The 26,953-nt window shown below is 40.2% G+C and overlaps 2 protein-coding genes across 2 annotated transcripts in view; one reads left to right on the forward strand and one right to left on the reverse strand.

Annotated features, from left to right (window-relative positions):
• Positions 1–9,185: 9,185 nt before the first annotated feature.
• LOC113161875 (somatostatin-like receptor F_48D10.1) lies at positions 9,186–15,205 on the reverse strand. The gene is made up of 5 exons (XM_026359689.1): positions 14,630–15,205; positions 12,035–12,175; positions 11,641–11,913; positions 10,846–10,992; positions 9,186–9,419 (listed from the first exon to the last, which is right to left on the reverse strand). The coding sequence occupies exons 1-5, from the start codon at positions 15,203–15,205 to the stop codon at positions 9,186–9,188; spliced, it is 1,371 nt and encodes a 456-aa protein (XP_026215474.1).
• Positions 15,206–24,596: 9,391 nt separating this feature from the next.
• pkd1a (polycystic kidney disease 1a) overlaps positions 24,597–26,953 on the forward strand; it is a 48,590-nt gene continuing 46,233 nt past the window's right edge. The window contains 1 exon segment of the mRNA XM_026359532.1: positions 24,597–25,114. Within this exon segment, the coding sequence (XP_026215317.1) occupies positions 24,840–25,114 (275 nt within the window). The 5' untranslated portion in view covers positions 24,597–24,839.

Consider the following 26,953-nt stretch of genomic DNA (forward strand, 5'->3'; position numbering starts at 1 on the left):
CATCATCTGATTCATAATTTAAACATCAACTGTGAAATTATCAACCACTGAAATTTAAACTGTCTGATGTGAACCATTGTACTGCTGCTATTTCAGTGATCATTTCTCCATTTTTTCACGATGTAGTAGACAGAAAAGATTTGCTCTGTCTGTGATTTTTTTTTTTTCTGTGTGTGACCAGGTGAGCTTCCTGAGAGAAATCCCTGGAAGCTTCAGCTCACATCAGCAGGACTGTGTTTTTCAGTTTGATATGTAATGTTGAATACAGGCCAGATGGTGGAAGCACTTAACCAGGGATGTTGAGAGAATATTTTGCAGAGGTGTTGGTGCAGGTGAAGTAGGGAAATTTACTAAGTACTGTAATCAAGTACAGTTTTGAGGTACATATTTATTAACATTTGATAATACTTCTACAGGACTACATGTTGATAAATGCACTGTGGGTTATAAAAAAACGTATTAATAATGAACACATCACAAAGACCCACCTTATATAAAACTGAACTGAAGTGGTACAAAGTTACAATCATTCAAATTACATGCAACCACTTAATAAGGTGACCTGTACATGCTTTAGGGGCTCCAGGGTACAAAATGTAAGTAACCGAGCTGTGGCAAGTTTCCACAAAAATATCTTTGTGAGCTTCACCCTGTTGTTAGGCTTTATTCTGTGTGTACAGACACAGACTGTCCCATATGTAAAATGTGTTTCTTTTAATATACATGACATGCAGGTCAGATGATAGACTGATAACTTGTCTTGGCTGAATCCTGCCTTCTGTCCATTGTGACTTTTCGTGATGAATAGATGTTTACATATTGATTTTCTTCTATATGAACTTGGTCATAGGTCAACTTTTTATTTAAAATGGTAAAACCTGACTACACTGACTTTCCAAAGAAGTCTAAGCCAAGATAATGCACATTCATGCAAAAAGAATGATGAAGAAAAGTGCAGGGCAGCAAAAATGTCACCTCATACACGTATACTGTATGAGGATATCCTTTTGTGGAGTTTAAGAAATAACTGTTTATATAAAATAGACCTCCTCCACTCTCCTCCTGAATGTATAAAGGTTATTTTAAGATGACAGTTTAGAGGAGACAGCACCTGTGTTTCTGTCTTTGATAAAAAACAGAAAAGAAAAACACAATAAAGACCTTATCTCTGTTGTGCTCCAAGGCATCATTTTGTAGCTCATGTATACTGCTCCTCTTTCTCTCTATAATTATGACAAACAACAAATAACAAAGGTTATAATAGCATAAGTCATCAAAGTCTAGACTAAAATTTGGTTTGGAAAAATAGGGTTTTGTGTGCGTCTCACTGGGGAGAAACCAGTGATTTTTAATTATTGTTTAAAAAAAATCTGTTTACTTTTTGATTTCATCAATAGTTCTCCACACGATCAAACAATTGTGTTATATCAAGATATGACTTTGACTTTCACGACTTTCATTCTGAGGATGATGTACAATTCCATAAAAACTACTTATTTTTTCCTAAAATCAGCTTTTATTCAGTACCTGTGACTGTCTCCCTGCCACAGTTTATTGAACCTTCTTCCCCCTTGCCGCTAGATGAAATAAGACTGAGCACCACCCGTTTAACTTGTTTACTACAATGATTATAAAGTAGACACTGTAAAGTTTTTGAGTAAAAACTTGCCAATATGGCTATTTCTGTCCCATACAAGGGCATTAAGTACAATGCATCATTTGAAACACCAGAAGTGAAAGTGGTTTTCTTCCCACACTAAGGTTCTCACCTCTGCTTTTACTTAAGAACCAGCATTAGTAGCACCAACCAGACAAAGAATGAGATTAGTAAGTCTGTTGGAGACTAGAAGGACTGTGTTGTTTTGCTCACAGTACAGTATGTTTAAATAAAAAACAATTTGCTTTTGTCATTTAGTTTATATTTCCGTTTTTGTGCCCATTGTTAATGTAGTACGTCTTAGTCATTTCAAAAATGTTCAACTCCCCCTAAACAAAATGATATTGTACATAATGTGCACAATATGACGCAGCTTGCAGCAGGTGGACTTCCAGTCACTGAGACTAAATGACACTGCTGCTACTGAACCTCTCTTCACTCAAGCAACATTGTGAAAAAATATCTAAATTGATATGTTCCTCCCCACAGGAAGCTGCAGCCCAGTGTGCAGCTAGTCAGAAGTCTACATGTGGGCAAATAACAAAACACTTGTCACAAAGCAGAGCACAGTTCTTTTTTTGTATCCACAAAAGGACTGAGGATAAAATTTGCTGAGGTTTATTTTGTGCTAACAGGTTCGAGTCGTGGGGTTAATTTCTTTCCACATTAAATGATCTGTTTTTTTGTGTCCTACCACAAATTAGGAGAGACTGCTGCAAAAAAATAAAGCTGAGTTTCATGTAGTATTTGAATGGTAACCCTGTACTTCTAGAAAGCAAATTAAATGAGAAAATGGAATTGACTTTTGTAATGAATAAGTCATTTCTACTGTTCTCGTTCTTGGGAGTGTTCTTTAGCAAGGTGTTGGAACAGGCTGACACCCCGGTGTGAGGGGTCAGCGCTGGTTTTCTCTGCACATTTCCTGACTCTGGATTTGTGCAGGTCCGTTTTTGATGCCAACAATCTTTTGTGAAGCCCTGATTAGTCTCTGCTTGTCTTGTTTGGCGTCTGGAGCAGACCAGACAATGATGGATGTGCAGAGAACAGACTCAATGATTGAACTTCCTGAGCTAACGCAGGCGGTACAGTACATTCTCTGCTGGGCTTTTTTTGATGATGGTGTTGACATTAGATTCCCATTTCAGGTTCGGGGAAATCGTGTCCACTGTCATCTCATCTTGTGCTTGTTCAGCGCCAGGTTGTTCTGACTGCACCAGAGCCCCATCTGTTCAACCTCCTCGCTGGATGCAGACTCGTCACAGTGTCAAGTGAGGCTAATGACGATTGTATCATGTGCAAATGTCAGGTGTTGGATAAATGTGTCTTACAAACACATGTTGGATGTGAAAAAACATGTCCATCTACATGTACAGCAATCAGTAAAACAGGAAATGCTCATCAGTACACGGCAATCAGCTATGATCTTATTATTATTATTATTATTGAGGGTATTATTATCACTGATAAAAGTGTTTCTTGCCAAATGAACTGAACTGAGGGCAGAGGACACAGGAGCAACAGCTGGATGCTGACTACAGTGGAGAGAGAAAGGAGCAGAAGAGAGTGTAAAGAAGACACAGGAGAGAGCGAGCTGGTGCTGGAGAGCTGCGCTAAATGCAGACCACCGACAGGGTGGCATTTCACATTTCAACACCCCTGCTCCTTATTTCTCTCCTTGGTAGACTGCATTGTCTGGCCCAGAAGTCTCAAACACTCAGGATGGGGTCTTCAAATTCTGAACCAAATCGTGGCCCTGCCTAAAAACACACACACACACACACACATAATAAGACATAAATAGGAATTCTGCAGAGGTTGCAGGTTGAATGCTTTTCTCTTCCAGACACCGTAAACTGCTCTAATAATAAAATAGTGTGTCATGTGGTGGTTACACTGTCATCAGAGTAGACACACAGCCACTGTATGAATGTGTCACTACACTGCTAGTTCTGGTGATTTCATCTGAAAGCCTTTAACTTTAACTATGTGTGCTTTCTCCTGCGCTGATGTTTTGGAGCTTGTCTTGCATAATTACTCCAAAAAACACAACACTGTTGAGAAAGGCTCTGTTACAAGGCCACATTTTAGGTATCTGCCATGTAGACTTTAAGTGAGAAGTTAATGTGATCGTTACTTACCTGATCACTTCCATTGTAGCCCTGTCTTCACCCAGCATCTGCCAACTTTTCCACCATTGTTCTCTCAGTATCAGAGGTATTGCCATTCATGAATAAGACAGCCAAGTGAGGAGGTGGATAGCACAGGAAACAGCGAATGGGAAAAGACAAACGGCACATGACGAGCTAAGCAATGTAGGTTGGAAAACTGGCAAAGCTTTGACTTGAGGGAATAAAACAGAGAAAGCAAGAGATGGAAAAAGACGCAAAACCTTCCAAATAAAATGAGTCAACTGAAAAAATAAAAGGAGCAACTGAAGAGTTAAATCAGGAGAAGAACAACAACACTGGCTGCCAAGGGACCTTGAATATTGGCGAGTTATAGCCACAAACTGCACCTGCCTCTCTGTTTTTATGTTTTTGTGTGCGTGTGTCCAACAGTTCATCAGCCGGTGAAGGAGGATGAATGGTCATTGACTGCATCACTCTTCTGCTGTACAAACCTCCTGTCAACATTTCCTCCAGGTATGATTTGTCTCATGCAGATTCCTGTCACTGTTTTCTGGCACCATCCGTCGCTACGTGACACACCAGCAACCTCATGGAGTACAATAACAACTAGTATACGGAGAGGAGCTGTCTGCTGTACGGCCTGGCTTTCACTCTGCCCGTGGCTGCATGCATGTGTGGGTGTCTAAACCTGTTTGCTATAGCAAAAAGCAGAAAAGCTAAAGGTCAAGTAAACCGAGCATGCAAGACATCCAATAGTAAAGGGGCAGTTCTGTTGCCCTGACCTTGCCAAAAGGGCAAGGAGTCACGAACATGATCTAAAACACAACTCCTTTGCCTGAATGTACAGGCCTGGTGAGCATCACTGTGCGCTGCAAACACAACAGCTGCTAAATAAAAGCCAATCAACAGAACAGACACCAGCAAGTCAATTTTATATCGCTGACCACATTCAGTTGTTTCCATGAATCAGTGGTTGTTCAAGTGGTTTCAGGATAAAAGTCCATTTTATCCTGTAGAGCTGCCAGTTGTCCTGGGAGCATGGTGTGACTTTTTTTTCTGGCATACTGGTGTTAACCACATAACAGAAATGGCCTCCTCTGTCCTATTTATTATTATTATTACTAAACTGGGTGTTTTGCCTTCCTCCTGTTCTTTTGCCAGCGTATCTGTTTCACATTCAGTTCTTTGCGTAATGCCATATGTGTGGGTGATGCTGTGTGTTTCTCTGTGGGTGTCATCCTTCCTGTTTGTTCTCAGTCGAAATTGAAAGTTCATTATTAACATCATGAGCAGCAACAACAAATCACTATCACTGCATCATTATCACTTCAATCAATTTGCCCTTACTGTGGAAGACTAATTTACATGCTGTATACATCTTCTGTCACATATGTTAGATTCACTTAGGAGTCTCCCCCAGCCTTTTGCCTGTTGTCCTCTATGGAATAATTCAGGCTTTATTGAATAACAGGGCTTCATTGTGATTCTTTTTATGAGCTGTCACTCTGTGGAGTAAGCAGACAGTGAGTCTGCAGACAGAGTTCCTGAGTGACAGTCAAACCCCAGGTGATTCACTTTTTTCTGCAGGGGACCATTTAACAAGCCTTAATGGCCACTTGACAGACGTGTCTTCTGTATTAATCATAAATGTCGAAAGAATAAGGGAGAACATTAAACTGACATTCAGCTGAGCTGTGTACAATGCACTGTGTGTGATGGCTATGTATCTGTAGTTTGTACTGATTCTGAAAACTAAATTCAGCTTTGTTTGCTCTGGGTGCATCAGACAGCGCTAGTCAGCAATTCACTGAATGTGTGTCGGGAAATATTTAAAACTGTGCTGTTTTGAATGAGGCAACCTGTGGTGTCCAGATGTTACTGGGCAAATGTGCAGTGGGCAGAATCACACAGGCCAAAACAGAAACAAATGTTGTGGTATAGCAACGAACGAACAAACAAACACACAAATTTCCACTTAGAATTTTTCTCCAATTACATTTTATTATTTAATAAAAGATTTATAATAAAATATTTTTAATCGTGGGGACCTTTTTCAGAATACAGCAGCAGTGTATAAAAGGGGAACTAAAATGTTACCTCTGAAACATTTAACTAACTACTGTTAGTCTCAATAACTTTGGTCATAATTACGCAATTATCAGTATATCGCAACCTGGATGAAACATGAATGACACAAACATCTATTCTTAATAATGTTCACTTTTAAAGTCTCTCCAAGTTTTTGTACAAATATGTGTAATTATGGTGTTGGCTCAGGATTTGGTACAAAATATAATCAGAAACATACAAGGTATCCAGTACACAGAAATTTAGATTTAGATTTTTTAAACATGGTAATACAAGTGACCTCTGATACAGGAGCGTTGTGCGGCTGTATCAGTGCTTTAGTTTTAATTGTTCTGTATGTGACCAAAAAAAGTTGCAGCCAAATTCCAGTTTGTTTCAGAAATGACCCCGTCTTGGAAATTTATAATATCGTTATTAAAGGTCAGACGTGATAATGAGTTCAAGAGGAGCAAGTTTAATTATACACAAAAAAAAAAGCTACTTCAAAATACAATTAAAAAAACAGTCTTCAATGATGGTTTGTATCATCACTAATTAATATAATACCAGTAGTCTTGAAGAGAGGAATGAACTTAATATCATGAGGAGGGGAACAGGAAAATCAACCAACCACTAGTGCCAGTGGTACTCCAAATCAAAAGACACACAACAAGTGCAAACCAACATCTGCACAGGGACAATGTCAACCACACCTAAAAGAAAAAGGAGATGAAAAAGCTCCAGATGGTTTACTGCAACCACAACAATATTAAGTTGATCTATCACAGAGCTTTTTATGTCAGTGTGAAATATATATTTTGTACATATAATGATGTATCATTTATTATATTATGCTATTAATAGTGTTTACTTATGTTACTCTGTGAGAAGTTTGAGGGTAGACTTGAAATTATTATAAAGTCACTGGAGGTAAATGAAATGTGATGACTATAATACAAATGAGTTCTTAAAGCCACTTAAAGTAAAGTATCAAATAATGTCTCTAGTGAATATTCATGACTAAATCAGCAACAATCACATATATGCTTTATATTGTCTACCGTGTTTGTCAGGGTCTATGTTGTCTGTCAAAAGTATTGGAACTGTGAGACCAGTGCCTTTTATTTTACTGTAGACTGAAAACCTTTGACATCAAAAGATGAATATGAGGCCGAATATCAACATTTTACCTTTAGAATAAACAATGTAATAGGACACACCTGTCAGTCATGTGTTCCAATACTTTTGCTCACATTAAAAATAGGACAAAACAAACAAAAGGTGCTATCTGTTGTGTTTTGGATCCAGATATAAACACCTGAAATATAAAGCTTTTATAAAAAAAAAAAAAGCTGAAATGTTGATTTTTGTCACCTTTTAATCTTATCTTTCATCTCACTGTTCCAATACTTTTGGAGGGGAGCTTGTGTTTCAGTCTCTTCCAGAAATTGACAGTTTGCAAATGTCAGTGTGTGTGTGTGTGTGTGTGTGTGTGTGTGTGTGTGTGTGTGTGTGTGTGTGTGTGTGTGTGTGTGTGTGTGTGTGTGTGTGTGTATGTGAGTGAGTGATTTGACAACAAAAAGAACAAATATCTGGATTACAGTCACATCATTTTATTCCAAAGACAGCCAACAAACACACAGTATTGAGGCACCTGAACAACTATAAATAAGTTAGTAAAATATACAACACTGTATCTGTATTCACATGTAAAAAGCCTTTATTACAAACAGCAGTATTTTTTTAAGCAGATACAGCTTCAATGAGCGTCTGTGTTAACTCCCCCCCTCATTCACCTGATTCTGTGGGTCACTTAATTTTTTTCTATGCAAATGAAAAGTGGCATAAAAACCACAAGGATCCACCACTAAAGATTTTCTACACTCTTCATTCTAACAAGTTTCTTTTTATATTTCATGACAATGAAACAGTTGTGTGGTGATATGATTTACAGACCAGAACATTTGAACTGTTTACATAAGCAATGGTACAACAGTCCGAGCATAAATAACACATAAATGCATTTTATAAATGCAGTCACAGCAGTCACTATATTAAAGTTGCTTTACCATCAAAGTGACCTTTAAGCTTAATCCTACTTCACAGGTTAGCACGAAATAATAAAGCAGAAATATTGTTGCTACACTTACCTAAGATTTTAAAGGGCACCTATGAACCAATAAGACACTCGTATTTCTTATCTCTATGGTCCAGATATAAGCATTTCAAAGGACAGAGTTCATGGAGGCCCTAGCAGCTGAGGTATTGTGCTGATAGTCTATTTTAGAAATTACAAGGACTACAGTAAACAATGCACCGAGGAAAGAATTGCCACACAGTTACACTTGCAACACTGGGTACTGCCTAAGCCCTGGATTTACCAGCACCACAGCTTCTGCAGAAAGGAAACATACTGTACTGTGTACTCTATGTTTCAGTATTTATGTGCAAAACAATCACAAATGTATGTGCACACACACACATATAGTATGTCACACGCAACTGCCCAAAGACGCAAAATGTTATTTATGTTTGCTACACGTGACAAAAGTCAAATTTTCTGCAGTTAAGAAGATACAAAGACAAACAGCAAGCAAACTATTTTAAGCAGAAAAATTACAATAAAAGCATAGAGGTTAGGAGAGGGGGGTTTTCACAAAGCTGTGCAGATGTCGGGATTATTTAATACAGTTCACACTTACGCACAAATTAAGTGAGCAGAAGTGAGTGGGAGCCTGAACACTGAACACTAAACTGAACACTTTTACTGTGATACAGAATAAAACCTGATACTGAGTGAGTACACTGTGCTCTTTAGCTGTGTGGTGTAAAGCAGCAGTAGGTAACATTTTTACCTTTATCTTTTTAGCCTGAAGCCCACATGCCGTCATGAAGAATGCTGTATGTAATGGCCAATTTATTTGTACTGGTTACCTGTAGAAAATTGTCCTTGATGGCAGTTTTGTTAAAGTACATTCTTACGTGTTGTGTAACAGATCTACACAAAGTGAGAGAACAAAGATGTGAATGTCTCTGTTTCTACAAAGAGTCATAGAGGTGATTGCAGAGAGCAGCTGAAAAGGCACTTATGTTGGACAGTTGGGTGAAAAGTAAAGTGAGGCTTGGTTAACAGCATCATTCAGATACTCAACAAGACATCAAAAGATTCACGGGGCTATTTCACAGATATGGAGCACAAATGTTGCAATGCATTTAAAAATACACTTTTACATTGTAAATATAGACGTACATCTGGTTTTGCCTTTTGTTATTTGCCAAACCTATATTTCTGCTTCTTCTTCTGTTTCCTAATATACCTTATTGTTCGTTAGCTACTGGTCCTGTGGAGTTCTGGCGGTAGAAAAGTTGGGTGTAGTCAGGGCAGTGATGGTGGGATGTTCAGCAGGGATTACCAGGCAGGTTACAACAGAGGCTGCTGTGGAGGTTACCGTGCAACTGGTGGGTCCGAACTCTGGGCAAGTGGGAGGAGGCTGACTTGTAAGGGCGGCGCGGTGCAGGTCTGCTGCTGTGTGAGAAATAGGTGATCCTGGAGGGTGAGGAGAGACCTTCAGAGAGGAAGATGATATACATACAGTAATCATGAGAGGCAGAGGGCAGGAGGGAACACATACAATAAGTGGTTATAACCAATAATGAGAAGATGGGTGACATGTGGTGTGGGGCCGGGGTGAAAACAGGTAGAGATGAGGGATGAAGGTTAATGCACCTCTGGGTTACCTGGATGAGTACACAGTATGTTTAAACCAGAAGTTTCTAACTCAGCTCTCATTGTGGGGGGGAAGGGTACACTCTGTGTAAATCACCAGTCTATCACAGGGCCGATGTATAGAGACAGACAAACATTCACACCTGTGGGCAATTTAGAGTCACCAATTAACCTAATGTCTTTGTACTATGGGAGGAAGCCAGAGTGAAGAGAGATAACTAATACAGGCACAGGGACAACATGCAAACACAGGAAATCACTATATAAAAAATGTAACCATTGTACCATTGTGTTTACTCGTCTACTATTCCCGTGCATCAAACTTGCTTTACACACACTGTATAAAAGAAGTCATCCATGCATGTAATCCAGCTTTTCATGATATTTCATCTCATTGAAATCACCCGCACTGTTTACTCTTACTCTCTTGACACAATATCAGTGTATTAAATTACTGCTACTACTTCTGGACCCGCGGAGGTAAATACGTGTTGTTACCATGGTAACCACAGGCACAGTATCGACAAATCAAACAGAACTAAAAGCTTATGGATAACAACTTTAGCTTTTGGTTCATGTTTAATTTTTTTTTTATTTTCATCCTCATCCACACCATCAGCTGCACTTTATTCTTTCTGTATCTTTCACACTTTTCTCTCTACCTGTTATCTTCTAACTCCTGTCAACACTAGTTGGTCGGATGGGAGAGTGAACAGCCTGAAACAAAAGATAGATAAGCTAGTATTAATCTGTTTCTCTGCATAACCAGAATAACCAGCTACATCAGTAATAAAGAACGTAAACTTAAATATATGAACCAATTGTGACTTATAGGGGCTGTTGCATTTTGGGTAACCTTGAAGCAGCTGAAGGATCTTTGGGAGAGTCTCATCAGAGCCACTCTGTCAGTGTGATGCACCTCACTGCTCTTGTTCAAGTTATCTAATTGGGTGCAATGAAGCCCCACACTGCACAGTCTGAGTCAAAGCCGTGTTATTCCCTGACCACATTCATCTCTCTCTATCTCTCTCTCACACACACACACACACACATACACACACACACACAAATCTAATTTCTAAATCTTTCACTCCCGCCTTCAGAGTTGTTCCTAATCACAGCAGTTCATTTGACATCCTTCTTCAATTAGCTGTTCTAACATGCACACACAGCTGCCTGTTGATGTACTGAGAAGTGTTGGACTTTTTCTAAGCAGGAAAAAATGCCAAATCCTCGGCATCACATTCCCCGAGTGAAGCACTCACTTGGCTACTCTGCGGATGGTGGTAGACCTGGTTACGAGGGGAGAGCAGGATGCAGTCATTTGATGTGGTTTTCTCAGTGCGTGGGGCGCTGGGGTCGCCGTCATCTACACCGTTGGCCTTGCACCTCATGCCCTTCACACACAGCACCTGCCACAAAGAGTAGATTATATAAATTTGTTTTGTTTTGTTTTGTTTTTGTAATCAAACCAAACCTTACAATGTTTAATTACTAGATTAAAAATTCTTATAATTAGCTGTTGTTAATATTTCATGCATTGAAAAATCACACATACATATCTGATGAGTTGCTACGCTGGATCTTGGATCCATGTGTTTAAACACACAGCCCATGCAGTTAATAAATGTGAAGGATGTCTTACTCTACATCTTTTCCATTTGATAAGCGCTAGTGAGGAGATGCTAAAGTTGGTAGACATGCATGGACAAAAAATGAAAGAGGGGATTTTTTGTTTGTTACTCCCTGGTTAAATAAGAATAAAGTAAAATGCCTTAAAATCAAACTTCCTTTTAACTTCAGCATTCATGGTATGGGATTTGTTCCCTTTACACAGAGGGAGGCTAGCTGTTTCCCTCTGATCCCCATCATTAAACTGCACTAAGCAAAGCAAACCAGCTGCTGGCTCCAGCTGCATACAAAAAGGTGATATTTATCTTTAAACCTAACTCTTAGCATAAGAAAGAAAATAGCAGTATTTAATCTATTGATCAATTATTTATTTAACTAATTTAAGCCTGGCTGGTACGTGGTTTCAACTTTAAACATATTCAGCCTACTTTTCTGAAGCTCTGTTTGAAGTTGTCTGACAGGAAGCCATAGAGCACAGGGTTGGCACAGGAGTTGGCGTACGACAGGATGACGGCAAAGAAGTAGATGCCAGCTGTGGCGCTGGACTCTGGGATGATGACCACCAGGTTGACCATGTTGATGATGAAGAACGGCAACCAGCAGAGCACAAACACCACCACGATCACCACCACCATCCGTGTCACCTTGCGCTCCGAACGCCGGCGCTTGGTGAAGCCTGCCCGTGCTCCTGAGGACTTCACCTGCATGGAAAACAGTTTAATTATGATCACGATGGAGAGGATGGAAAGCAGATTACAGTATGAATGTATACATGAGCGTTTCAAGTCAGCGTCATACACACATATACATACACATACACACCTTGATGACAATAAGTAGGTAACAGAGGCAAATGATGAGCAGTGGTCCAAAAAAACCCACAGTGGCTGTGTAGAGTATGAAGGCTGTTGACCACACATGTGTCGGCTCCGGCCAGATCATGTTGCAGGAGTAAAACGTGTCCTAAAGAAGAATTAGATAAGCAAAGTAAAATGTTAAAGGACATGACTACAACAATAATAGCAGGTAAACCAGAGACTTTAAGGCCCACATGAAGTGTGTAACTAGGTAACCCTTAAATTATGCAGCAAGGGGTGTCTGGAGAAAAACAATTGTCATTATCTGCACCATCAGCAATTACTGTCAAATTAACAAGTAACTTTTTGCCTATCAGTCCCTCCCGTCTGTTCCTGTTTTATTAAACCAGTGTCAGTGTCTTTCAGCACTACAGCACCGGCACAAATCATAGCAACAGCAGCAGCATCCACGAGATGTAGCAGCATTAGCGGTCATTTGGGAGGCTCTCCTCCCATAAAAAATTATCGCGTAGCTTGTTTGTGCGAGCAGCATTTTACAGCACATATTTAAATTTAATTATTCAGCAACTCAAGTCTTTGCAGCAAACGTCTCCAAACAACATGTTTACATTGAAATGACAAAGCCTGGCTTTAATAGTAGCTGTAATAATTCATCAGGTGATGTTGTAGAGTAGGAGGCTGGGTTGATGAAGCTTTGGACTTTCTATGAGTTAACAAACCATGGTTTAACCATGTGTTGTTAGTGTAACCATGGTGAGAAACATCCCCTAGCTTTAACCCAAACCCTGATTGTGCCTTTAACTTAAACCAACCTTTTTATGCCATCAATATATCTATAACATCTCATTTGTAGACAGAAACAGTTTTTCTGTGGGGGTCTCTTCTGCTGCCATGGGGGCACAGCTTCAGGAAATCCTATGGGCTGTATCGGAGGGTGGGGACATTACCTCTTGAGTAAATTCTCTAATTGCATCAGGACCAGGACTACCAGACACCTGATCTTTCCAGAGGGCAACCACTGTCCCATCTTTACACCCTCTTATCAACACCGAACCCAACCGTCCAGACTATGTGTGTCTATGTGTAGCCAATTCAAGTAGTTTGTTTACTTTGCTTCTTCCATGTGCTTTAGTTATATACAGTACATATACATGTACTTCTTTCACTTTCTTCACATTTTATACTCTTCAATTCTACTTTTCTATTTTTGTGCTCGATCACTAAGTTGAATCCCCGTGTACGCTGTACTTTAAATGAATAAAGTGATTCTAATTGTAATCACCATCAGCCCACTAGAGTACAAGGACGCTGTCAGAGCTTAGTCGCTGAAAACAGTTTTCTTGCTGCTGCTGAAAAATTGACTTCAGAGAGGATGAGAGTGGTGTTTGTTTTTGTTGTGACTACCGTGAAAAGCTTTAAATAAATAACATGTATTATTATTTATGAACAATGACACTTTCAGCTGAGTCACCTATGACCCTCTGTTGTCCCTCTTGCAACAAACTATTATCAGATCTAATGATCATTTTCCACACCGCTCATCCTCCTACTGTACCACTCAGCAAGGACAGTCAGTTTCTTTCCTTTAACCAAGCACTCAGTCCACATTTAAGCTCAAACACAAGGGTTATTACAGTGGGAGTCTATCATGTATATGATACAAATTCTCCTCTTTTGCTTTAAACAGACACAGCACCATCTATCTTACTATCTTATTACCTATTAAGCAAAGTGTTGCCTTTTCCTTTAGCTCTCATCTAGATTTTGTTGTTGCTTGCTGCAGCAAAGACACCAGAGATTTTTCATCAACATTCGCTTGAGATATTATAAGACTTGAAATTATTACTGCTCAGTGTAGCCTTCCCTCCCTCTTCTTACGTCATTGAACACCATCCAGGCCTTCAAGTATTAGTCGTTATGAAGTTACAATAAAACATATCAGTCAAACAGACCTTGTCTCGTTGGTTAAAAGGAGCCTTGTTAAAAATCTAAAACATATCTTCACACTGTTCAGTGTATCAGAGGTCTTTAATATCATCTCTTAACATTTAGATATGTTTGGATGCATGTTTCTGTTAATTAACAAAGTTAATTTGCCTTGGGGAAGGAATAGATTTGTATTTCGTGAACTAAATCATACTGGAAAACTAGATTTCACTATTTTAGTGACTGCTCTGTTCTGGTCAATTGGCAAAACTGCAGGACAGGGGCAGGGGGAGATTTTTGTAATAGGGTGTCCAGACTGGGACCTGCACCCGAAGGAGGAGGGCACATTTTGAGAGTGACTAAAAAGATGTTACACACAAATTTGAAACAATTAGGAGATAATGGGGCACATAAAAAGTTAGTTTGTTGAAGAGGTGACAAATATGTAACTTTGAGCATTCTGGTATTAAATAATGAACAAATAAATGAAATGAATGAAAAGTCAAATAGTCATGAACAAGTAGCTTTTATAGTGTGACAGATGCAGGGTGGCATTAAATAAAAATTCAGAACTTTAAGATTAGATATTTCAAGTTGAAATTCAATTAGTCATCCAATGTTGACGTTTCTGCAGTGTTCAAACTTTTTTTTTTTTTTCTGGTGGATTCCATACCTGGACATCCGAGAAGATGACCACCGGCAGGACCACCACAAAGGACACGGCCCACATGGCGGCGCTCACCACCTTGGCCACTCGGGGGTGTCTCCACCTGGTGCTGCGGATTGGATGAACTACAGCCAGGTAGCGATCGATGGACATGACAGTCAGACAGAAAATGGACGTGAACTGGTTCATAGAGTCTGCAGTCATGACCAGGCGGCACAGGAAGGAGCCGAAGGGCCAATAGGAGAGCACGTTCTGCGTGGTGAGGAAAGGCAGCCCGAGGATGTAGAGCTCATCGGCCACAGCCAGGTTCAGGATGTAGATGTTGGTGACGGTCTTCATTTTGGCATAACGCAGCACCACATAGATGGCCAGAGTGTTGCCCGTCAGGCCCACTATGAAGACTGAGAGAGAGATGACTGCTGTGATGAGAGTGCTGCTGCCCTGGAAGGGGACACTCTGCGTGGAGAGGTTGGAGGAGATGTTGAAGAAGCGCGGGGAAGAGACGAAGGGTGAGGAAGAAGAGACGGAGGAGTTGGGATCTGATGAAAGAGGAATCCCGTGGGTCTGGTCCAGAGGCTCCATTGGGGTTTTCAAAGAGGAAGAAGTCACACAGTGCAGATGGAGATTAGTTTCCTCCTGCTAAGACAGGTTTAGGGTGTAGAAGTCTGTACTTCTACTCGTTTAGTCAGCAGCCATCAAAGTAAAGTGGTTGACAATCTAGTTTGTCTCAAATGTAGGTGAGTATGTGAGCGCGCAAGAGGCGCACAGGTCAGTCCGCAGCCGGGGAGAAGATGAGTCCACCTGTCGGTATTCTTTCCCTGGAAATAGCTTGTGTGTGGCTTTTTGAGTGCTGTACTTCATCAGGCAACTCCAAAGTGTTGCCGTGTATTCTACATCCAAACACAGTCTACATGAACAGGTTTTTCGTAAGGAGTCCAGTTCGCGACGCGAGCCGCTGAGCCTCTGATGACGAACAGTGGCCGTCTCTCCGCTGTCTTTGGGTCCATTTAGTGTGTTTTCATTCTTCTCGACACTGCAAATACACACAGATCAGCGTTGTCTGGACCCGTGCCACGACTTTTACGCACGACAGCTCTGCTTAACACCAACCTCTAACGACTGTGTTATGAATGTGCACTGTAGTGTATGTGCACGTTATGAATATGTGGTATCATACCCAACGCTTAGTGACTTGATGGACTCCTAATGCAGAGATATTTCAAACCGCGCGTTTTGTCCACTTTCAAGACAAAAACACACTTACTGTGGCGAGCAGTGGGAAAGTCCAAGTCTCTGTGTGTTTAAATAAAAACCAGCAGATCCATGAAACAAGCCGGAGAGAGTGAGAGTCAGCTCTGTCCACCAACTCCTGATAATGAATTTAGTCCTCTGACAGACAATAACTCTCCTAAATCGATGAAGAGCTTGTGCCCGTGCGTCCAATCGTTCGCTGTCCGTGGTGCTGAGCTGAGGGTGTCGGCAGCAGCTCCACCACGTCTGCTTCAACTTTATACCCACACAGATCTGCTATTTCTCTAATAAGATCTAAGGAGAGAGAGAGAGAGAGGGGGGGGGGGGGGGGGGGCGCATAGGAATGAGGGATGGTCACAGTGGATTTAGTGAAAGAGAAATATTAAGAACTCCGTTAGTTTTGTGCTTCTTGGTAAAAAGTAAAAGCACCACTGCACCTCAGAGTAAGAATATGTAAGAGAGTTGTAGTTTTCAGTTATTTACAGGTTAAGATTTTCTGAAATCCTGATGCTGTGCTACACATTTAAAACCCTGTAGGGGAACATTGTGCCTGGTTGTGCTGACTCTCATTTTCAGTTCTGACTGCTGTCCTGTTATGTGTGTAATCAACACTTTATGATATGGTATTATGTTCATTAAACTGAAAGCTGCGATTACCTGTTTGAGCTATTTTCTGATTGATGATTTTCATTTTTTATTATTGTTTCAGTAGTTTATGAATTGCTGAATGTGCTGTTTCTTGCTCAGCAGCACAGTGGAGTGGTGGTTAGCACTGTCACCTCACAGCTAGAAGGACGTGGGTTTTAATCCATTTGTGCATTTGTGTTTCTGAGTTCCTGTACCTGTGTGTGTTCTTTCTGGAGACTCTGGCTTTCTCCCACCGTCCAAAGACAACAATGGCGACCTGTCCAGGGTGCACCCTGCCTCTCACCCAGTGGCAGCTGGAATTGGCTCCAGCAACCCTGCAAACCTAAAAAGTCAAAGTGGTTAGGATGGATAGATTGTCGAAGGACCAAATACCAAATCAGAGTGAGCTGTAACCATCTGTCAGATTCAGACTGAATCACATTCTGCTCCCTGTTGTCCTGATTCAGATGAATGTGCCACAGTCAGAGGGCTTCTCTGACTAAAACACTGTCATCCCCACTTACACTGACTTTTATTTGTATGTGTAGAGATTCAGATCGACTCACGTTGATAAAATCCGCCCTCTCTGTTTTCCAGTGATGCAGGAGTGCGTGTCTTCTACAAACACCTTTGAATATCACCCATGACACATCAGAGTCTGTTACAACTTCGTGACTTCAAAACACCAGGCTGGGCATCAGAGTAGTCTGTCAGATGTGGTGATAATTAAGTACTGATATGTGTGCGTTGACTTTGAACTCACACACACACACACACACTAAGTAAGACATTTAAAAATAGACCACAAGTATCACACAGAGAGGTGGATGGAAAAAAATAGAGCATCTAGATTCTGAAATCCACTCAGTCTCACAATATCACATAATCTTCACGGCCATGAGTTCTGACACACCTACAATACACACATATAAACAAACGTGAGGTAAATACATGTCAGAGTCTCTACTGAAATACTGGCAGAGGTTTGGGGTGGCTGTGGCTCAATAGGTAGAGCAGTTGTCTACCAATCACAGGGTTGGTGGTTCAATTTCTGGCTGCCATGTCACATGGCAAAGTGTCCTTGGGCAAGATACTGAACCCCAAGTTGCCCCCGGTGAATCAGGTCAGCTGCATAGCAGTGTGTGAATGTGTGTGTGAATGAGACGCAGTGTAAAGTGCTTTGAGTACCAGCTAGGTAGAAAAGCGCTATGTAAGTGCAGAACGTTTCCCATTTACAAAGAAGGATTCAGAACTACATCAGTCAGTATTACTTTAAACTCCAGTTAATGAAGTCAGCCTCACCTACAAATCTAGTTGAACGCAGATGAATGGTTTGAAGGTAGGACGCAGCTGTAGTGTCATGAAGAGCTGTCCTTTACCTTTGTTGGATAGATAAAGGACAGACCTAGAGCTGAGGTCAAATCATTTTCATCTCTTTACCAGTAAACCAGTAAACTCTTGACAGTGCCCACAGTAAATCACAGGCTTACACATATTTTAAGTCAAGCACATTCCTCTTTCTCAACGACATCTATCTTTTATCTGATTGGAGCTGAACGGCAGGTTTGTGTGGACACGTGTGTTTGTGTCGTCAGTTGTAGCTATAGGCGAGGGCCAATGACTGGGAGCCTTTTGCTAAAGTGAGGACACGAGGACTGTACAAACTAAACAGAAGCCCACTGATCGAAGCTTTGCTCCACAGCCCTGGTCAAACCCACAGGTTACCTCTAACACGTGTGTGATGGGCGAACAAATCACCAGTGCATTTTCACTGACGACATCTGTCCAAGGAAAGTTTCTTCAGAGGCATCAGCATCACATGTAAACACACACAATGAGCATGGATCAACCTACCTACCAGTCTGCTTCAGTACAACATTGTTTAAGTCAGATATTTTATAGCTGGATAGAGACATATACAGTAGAGATATAATTTAAATGTGGATAAGTCAACAGTTACCAGAACACACAGTTCAGGATTTCAAGTTATGTTAAGGACACTATCTAGTTTATTTATTCCAGTTGCAAACTCCATGGACAAGATGATATTTTTTACAGACATTCATAGTCATGCCTGGACCTGATTTTGAGTAAATTATCCTTGACACCAGTATTATGTTTTATTAAAATGAACCTCAAGTGACAATCTGTTCTGCCACATCATGAAATTACAAATGCCACAATCTCAGACAGTCAGCCTGGACAGAATGATACACAAGGACAAGCATCAGACAGGATACCTGATCACGAGGGTCAGGAATGCTGTGGGCCAGTGAAGCCCTTTGAGAGCAGTAAGAGTGATATAAATAAACCTGTAGTTTAACCTCCGTTGTCAGAAATTTACTTCTCACCTTGTCAGCTAGTTTGTCAAGTCAGTTCTGCATTAAATTAAATGTTTGGAATGACCCTTGTTTACCTCTTGTTGCCTTTTTCTGCTCCTACTGCTTAATGTTGGAGGCGTCCAGGTAAGACTACCTTCTTGCAGCTCCTAAGGTAATGAGTATAAAACTTCCTAAGGATGCAGCGTCAAGCTGCTGTGATTCAGAGCTGCTTTAAATAATGACTTGCCAGTGCTAAATGAGATTTCTATTGCATCCAGACAGTTTGTCTTGGAAACAGCTTTGCAAGCACAGACAGGAGCAGATAGATGTTTTCAGTCCCTGAATGATATCAACATTTGTACTTTTTAAAGCACTTTGCTGAAACTTCACATTAAGATGGTACAATATATCCAGTTTGTGATAGATTCGTAAAATCTCATTCATGTGGAAGGATTGTGATGCCCACATGAATCATTAAGAAGAGGTTTTTTACATGAAATAATGTAAAGTGTCTTATGTAGTTGCACATCATTTCATGAAAGCAATGAAACATGACTTTCTGTGAGTCCTTGCAGAACCTTTTCTTTAACTGAACTACTTGTTTCTTTTTAATTATTTAAGCTGCACATCTCATTGAGTGCATTTTATTAATGTTAGTCATTTGAAAATGTGTTGCTAACAGACTATTTCTACCTTTTCTTCCCTTTCTCCCTGCACATAGTAACAGGGCTGAGGATGCTCATATGTTTCCATGAACATATGCCAAGATGTATTTGCATAACATTTATTAACTTCTTAGAATCCATTTTACCTCTTTTTCTGTTTAATTGCTCTGTGACTTCTGAACACTGCTGGAGGAAGAGGAGCAGTCGACCCCTTAATAACTAGCCCCTCACTACCACATGTAAACACACACAGGTGTGTCAGGTGGGTGAGGAGGAAAGAGTTTATGACCAACAATCCCCTGGAGTGAAGCTATCACACAGCCTCAGGGGTGACCTTACCAGCCTGTCACAAGACATCATTGTCCTGTGGGCATAGTGCATGTGAGAGAGATAAAAGGAAAACAGGAAAAAATGGCTGAAACAGGATGAATTATAATTCAGAAGACAAACAGCTTAATGCGTGATCACTGCTCTAAAAATGTATCAGGAATATATTAGATATAGGAAACCACAGGGTAGTTGTTGTACCAACACATGTTATGAGTTGTGTGGTCCTGAAACAGCTGATACAGAGAGTATCAGGAGAGTGAGTCCTGTTTTCTTTTGTACTGTTCATACTAAGGGAAGTGTCTTAAAACTCTCCTGAATCTGGGGCCTATACCGCTTGCCTGGCAACTTTAGAGTGACAACAACACTCCAAGTTGTCACAGCACCAAGCCAACAAATGCTGTGGTCCAACAACTACTGGTAAATTTTAAAAATCAGCTATGACTCTATTACTAGTACTACATCTATTACTTTCCACACAAAGCAGTGTAATTCACTTCGACACTGTGTTCCTACAACAGCGCTGAAACCAGAGAATGAGTCAAAATGATTCTTTACCCTCCCTCTCGTCAGCTACTGTGAGCGTGTCATCAAGTCTACAACTGTAGCATTACGTTCATACAGCAGATGTTTTATTTCCTCATACACATCCTAATATGCACATCCAGAGTAATTTGTGAGAGATCTAGAGTCTGTCCTCATGCTGCAGCTGTAAATGAATGACGTCTAAAGGTGGTGCAGTGTGGGGGTTAGTAAGTGAGCACCAGGTACCCTCTGTAAACTTCATATAAAGCCGTTTGGACAACTGACTGCTACTTCTGCAGACAGGTTACAAAACAGGAACAGTAGCAGCTCCAGAAGGCTGTAGGTGCAGGTTACTTCACAGAACAAAAGCTACACACTGAAGAGTCATACGTAGACAAGGTCACAGCTGTACTTGACCTCTGGTGTTATTTAACGTGGCACAGAAACCTCTGTGTCATATAAGCTACTTTAAAAGCCATCCTTGTCTCTCTATGTCTTTCTGTTTCTTCCTCTTCTGAAAAAACAAACAAACAGACAAAGAGCCTTGGTCACATTAAAGACATTTTTCAATTATATGTTTTACCTTGTTCGTCATTCAGTCGACACGGCTGTCTGTTGTGTGTTTTTAGAAACAGGTGCAGAAAGGTTTCTTAAATGGATTTCCTCCATTAAAAAACACATTAAGATGATTGTGCAGGTTTGGTGAAAGCACGTAGCACCTGAGTGTTTTTGTTTGTTTGTTTTTTGAACCCACTCCGTACTGGGCTTGATTGGTTGGCACACCCTGTTTTTAGTGGATTTAAAGTGGACTCTGTAGTCCATCACTGGAGGTAAAGCATTTACCTGTGCTCATGAAGTCTGACAGAGAAGTTGGCTGCCTGTTGTTTGGCCTTGGAACATCCACTGGATAATAATACCTGCAAATGTTTGTGAAGCTGAACGAGTTGGAGCAGCGTTCTCTACTTTTCTTTATGCTCAGTGAGTTGCTGTGGAGCAGTGACTGACTTTATCTGATCCTCTCACTACCTGCAGTTGAACGATACTTATGATGATAAACATTTATAATAAAATACAGTTGGGCAGGACAATGTCTACAAATCGTGTTAACTTGTAGAGATTGGCACTGTGTGACCACAAATCATTTCCAGTTAGTTTTTGCCTTAGTGAGGTTCTAAAATAATGTCTAAGTACAGTTTTAAACCAGATTAGAGTTTGGGATAAGTGTTGTATGACAACAGAAACTACAGTAGAGATAGTAACATGTACAGACGAGCTAACAAAGAAACTTACAAAGAAAATGAAAATTACAGCTTTTATGAGATTATTTACACACAGATCTCAGATGGCGACAGTGTTGGATATTAGTGTCATAAATAAGGCAAAATTATCTCAGTGCATGTTTCAAATGTGGTGAAACAATCAATTTTATAGCAGTCACGTGGTCAAAGTACTATTCAAGCCTCGTATTATTTGAATGTTTAAGTTATTATGTTATTCCAGCTGGGTAAGACAGACTTATGTAGTAAGTCATTTATATAAGTTCAGTGTTTTACTATTGCTCAAATAATTTATGTTCCACTGCATTCCTGCAAGTGATCAAATGTGCTAACTGAATGAAAACACAGTAACTTCAGTAATAGTCGCAGCTGTTGCAGTGCTTTGCTATGGCTATAGAACCCCCCCTCCCCCGCCAACACGTTCAACACACACACACACACACACACACACACACACAAAAACGTACAGCTAGTATCAAGTATTACGACTTGTTGGGCAGACTGGTCCCTTTATGATATAGTATTACTGGAAGTGAAGCAGCAGCATTTTACTATTACACCTGGTGGAGATTAGGGTTCGTTTTGAATTCTGTGGTACTTGACTAGTTCAATCTACAGCTCTGGAACACTGAGGTAACTATAGCTAGAAGTATAAAGCAGGACAAAATAGAAATAATCAAATCCTCAATCTCATATTTTATACACTGTCAGTTCTCCTTTTTATAGAGCCATTATTTAGAAATATGCTGTATCTGTATCACTTCTGGGCGATCTTTTAAAATCAGAGGGGAGACATTTTGAAACCAAACTACTTTTTATTGTTGTGCGTTATATTTCTGTTTTGAATTCACCCTTACATCATCATTTTTTACAACTTCCTATGCTTCAGCCTTTGACAGCTCCTTTCTATCTCTCTCTACTATGTGCTTCCATCTCCCACACACTTCACAGACCCTCCTTCTAGCTCTCTCCTTCTGCATTCATCTTTCTACCCCATCTCCCTTCTCTCCCCCTTTCTTCCTGTAGCCCTACAATAACACAGACAGAGGCCTCAGTAAGTGCTGTTTTCCTGGCCAGGCTGAAGGACCCTCCCCATAACTAAACAGGAGCCAAGCTCATTTTACCTTCACCCAGCCTAGACTGGACAAGTTCAGGACAGACAAATACAAAATACTACATTTCATGTTAGGACAAACTGGTTCAGAAGTCATAGTTTTATATTGTGCTTCTATCAGGATAAATTGAGTGGCAAAAAATCATATCCACATATTAAAAAGAGCATTTTTCTCCCATCAACATGTCTCCCCGAACACTTCCTCTCATTTTGTTTTATCCCAGTAGCCTGGTCTTACAGGTGGAAATCGAACGTCTCTTTACAGAATGAATCAAAATCTTATTTATACCCCTAACTTTGTAACTTTGATATATTTCTTTTATTTAGTTTCATCAGGTTTAATTGTATCACCACATACAAAACAACACTAGGACTATATTTCATGTTTGTTTCAAAGAAAATAACTCATATTTATTTATACATACTACTACTACTAGACTACTAGTGGCTATAACAATAAGACCATGTTCAGTTATTATATTTATTAAAGTTAATTATTTCCAATGAATATCTTACTTGTCTTTGCATTGCAGCAAAGTAATTTGTAAGAAAGATTTGTAAACAAGCACAGCTTACATTAGCGAACCAGTTAACTGTCTGTGTTCTAGCAATAAATATTGAGAAGTAAATATTTGGGTTTTAGGTATTAAAAATGTTTGAAGTTAGGTGTGTAAAACAAAGTGTCAGCTTCACAATCGTGCTGATCATTATAAATTATTAATATTATACTTTATTGACATAATAGCTTGTAAACAGTGCCATGTTTGCGTTGTTTTTGTTATCAGGTTAGCAGGGAAATGCACTGCAGATATTCATTTGGAGAAGGAAGGAAGAGTGGAACATAATAAAAATCTATGTCCTGATATTTCAAAAGTGATCACAAAGCATCTTGAATGTATCATTAAATTGGAGGGTGCAGCCATAAAAGAACTGATTGTTAGATTTTGAATATTCCCACAGTCTAAACATCATGCAGCTTCAATGAAGAGTTTCTAAGGATTAACACATAGGAGTCGTGTTGGCAGTGAGATTTTTTAAAGGGGAAACAAAAGAAGGAAATTATCATTATTCAACAACGTTTTGCTTCTCAAATATGAATTCTGCAGTGAAGTGCTGCCAACGAGAGTAAAAGAGTATGAAAGTTATGTGTGAGTCTTCTTTGTACAGAGCACCAGATGCCTGCAGGGAGAATAGGTGGGCCCCGTCCAAATCAAATATCCAGGAAACACCTCAAACACGTGCCTTGCACTGCTTCAGGAAATACTGCAGAGAGCAAAAGAGAAGGAGCGTGCACTTTTATTTTTTAAACATTTTTAAAAACTTTTTTAGATTTCACAATCGAATATGAGCAAGTTTCACATCTTTGTGGTTGGAAGAGAGATACAGCGGTGACTCCACCTGAAGGAGCGAGTGCTTCACACTGATTCTGCAAAATTATTTATATTTTCTGGACTTTGTGTACATTTCTTTATCTTTTAAATTAATTCAGAATCCATCACTGCACAAAGGAGGTTTTGTACATGTAATTAGTGTGTCTCTGCTTCCTCAGAGTTATGAAACACACAGACTCACCTGTATTTACTAATCATGCAGCTCTGACAATACTATATATATATATATACTATATATATATATATATATATATATATATTATATATATATATATATATACTATATATATATATATATATATATATATATATATTGATGGTCATGTACACAATACTACAGATTGTATTTCTAATAAACAACTGTTTTGGTAATACTGTCTGATAGTGAGAGGAAATACAGATGTGTGCCAGGTCTCAGCGGTCGTTCAGGGAACTGCAGGCAGTGGGAGGAGGTGGAGAGAGGAAGTTCTCCAAAACTTTTTTTCCCCTGAAAGGATTGTGGAGAAGCTCCGTTAGATTTTCAGAGGAAAGGGGGTCCGACCAGAAGACGAAAGGAGACGCACGGGAAACCGATCGTCAATCTCTCCCTCTACTTTTTGTCTCCTCACATGAGAGCCGTGAGAAAAGGACGCGTGTGTGTGTCTTTGTCCCGTGTGTTGTGCTCCTTCCCAGCCTGAGAGGACTTGCACCATCAGAGGCGATGAGATGTGAGTGAGCTATGCCTTGTGGAAATGGACAGACTTTATCCAAGCGAAAACATGGCGTCTGCGTCCCGAGGTTCAGCTTCTTTTCCACTCTGCTTGTGGCTCTCTGCTGCTTGGAGGCATGGGGCTCCGGGCCGCAGGGGGACGGGGGCAGGAGCTGTAGCCCCTGTCCCGTTAACTGCAGCTGCGCGCTGGCGGGGCTCCAGCCGTCCTGCGTCGTCAACTGCTCCAGCATCGGGCTGGAGAGGGCCCCAGCATCGGGGGACATCCCGCTGTCCACCAACGTGCTGTAAGTAAAGGCTCAAAGAGGGTGTATGGAGGAGAGGAGAGTACGTGGATTTAATTGAATCAGCTTTTGAATCAGAAGGACACGTCTTAGAAAACTTGTAATATAAAAAAAAATAATCATGTGAAGTCTGTGGACACGGTAGGAAACAGTGCAATAGACTGCTTCTTCTATGTATTTTTAATTGAATTGATCTTGACGAATTATTCTCATCTTTGTTTCCATGGGTGGGTGGATGCCATTTGGTGCACACTGGTTTTCCATGTTGTTTGTGTTGTCTACATCTTGTTTTGCAACATCCCAAAACTGAAAATGATACTTGGTGTAATCTGAGTTTCCTTGTTGAGACGGAGTCACTGGATGGTGCTTTTGTTTGTGTTTTGTTGAACAAACAAATCCAACGAGGTGAATATGGAACAGACGGTCCTGTGATACATTTTCACATTTTCTGGTATTTCCTGGTGATTAATCAGAAATCTCAGTAATAGATTACTAATAGATTAAAGTATTAGATAAAAGTAATCATTGGGCATTGTACTAGGTGTGAGGCCTGGATTAATACAATATTAATAACACAGCAGTGTAGATTTTAAAAACAGGGAAAAACTCAAATTTAGATACCCTTGGATAAAGGGAATCGTGCAAAATGGCAGAAGTTTCTGTGGAAGGTGTAAGGTTAATTAATTGAAGGTAAATGCAGTTGGTCATCAGAAAGCTGGTGTTTGAGGTGCAGCTCAGTCTGCAGCATCTGGTGCTGCTGCAACAAGAACATTCTGTTCTGCGCTGATGGGAGCCATATGTTATCAATTATTTATTTCCCTTTAAACTACTGTCTTTTATTTCACTTAAAGATTTACTGTATATTCAGAAACTGTACTTGAGGAACTTGAAGTAGACTTGATAAGGATGTGAAAATTATTAGTATGAGGTTTTAGAAGCAAATAAAATCTTAGCTTTCATCTGAATTTGCTAAAAAAATTTGCGGTGCACGAGTTGTGTTTGCATCCATTTGAACCTACACCCTCTTCTCATTAGGGTTTCCTTAATATCACTTGACATGTGGTGATAGCATTTGCATAAGAGAGGAAGAGGGCTCTGTTAGGTGCCACGATAATGAGAGACAGGATCCTGCAGCAGGAACTGTCTCTAATCACGTCAGACTCTATTGGAGTGTTAATTGCATCAGTCTAGATAAACCTATTCGATCCTACTGTACCAGAAGAGGCCAAATGTGGCGGTGAGCGACTGGGAACATTACTGTCCGTGCTAATTTTCCCTCTAGTTTCCTGTTTCCACCCTATAGGCAGAAGCATAGAATTCAAATATCTCACTTTTAATCAACTCTGAGTTCATAGCCGAGCGTGACAGGAAGAGACATGGAGCCAATATCCAGAGGAGAACTTAATGATATTTAGTTTTAAAATGCTGAAAGCAGTGTTTGTGTTTGATTTGTCTTAGTACTGGGTCTCAGACTGCGTGCGGCGCAGAGGAGGACCTTTCTCCTCATCTTATTGCAGAACACATTTTGCACAGTAATTCATTAGGGTTATCATAAATATTCACACAGTGCATTCACACATCACGTCCCCTGTAGTAAATACTGAGTAGATCTCATAATAGAGGGTCTTTAAAATGAATCATGCTACTTCGTTTTTCTATTGAAGTCTTTTTTTTTTTAAGTTGGCCCATATCTGTTCTACTGGCACTGTTACATGTGAATCCAAGGCTATGGAGTAAACAAACTGCGTATATGTGCTTGTTGTCAGTGAACCGCTCACGGAGCAGGACCGTCCTTTAAACATCAACTAGGAGAGATGCTGTAAATGAATAATGTGCCATTGG

The sequence above is a fragment of the Anabas testudineus genome, chromosome 1 (genome assembly GCF_900324465.2).
Source record: "Anabas testudineus chromosome 1, fAnaTes1.2, whole genome shotgun sequence".
Taxonomy (NCBI): Eukaryota; Metazoa; Chordata; class Actinopteri; order Anabantiformes; family Anabantidae; genus Anabas; species Anabas testudineus.

Coding starts and splice junctions, on each gene's coding strand:
- LOC113161875 (XM_026359689.1), bottom strand. CDS start 15,205: ATGGAGCCTCTGGACCAGACCCACGGGATTCCTCTTTCATCAGATCCC. Junction 11,914..12,034: donor ACCTACTTATTGTCATCAAG/GTGTGTATGTGT, acceptor TTTTCCATGCAG/GTGAAGTCCTCAGGAGCACG. Junction 10,993..11,640: donor TCAAACAGAGCTTCAGAAAA/GTAGGCTGAATA, acceptor TCTTTGTGGCAG/GTGCTGTGTGTGAAGGGCAT.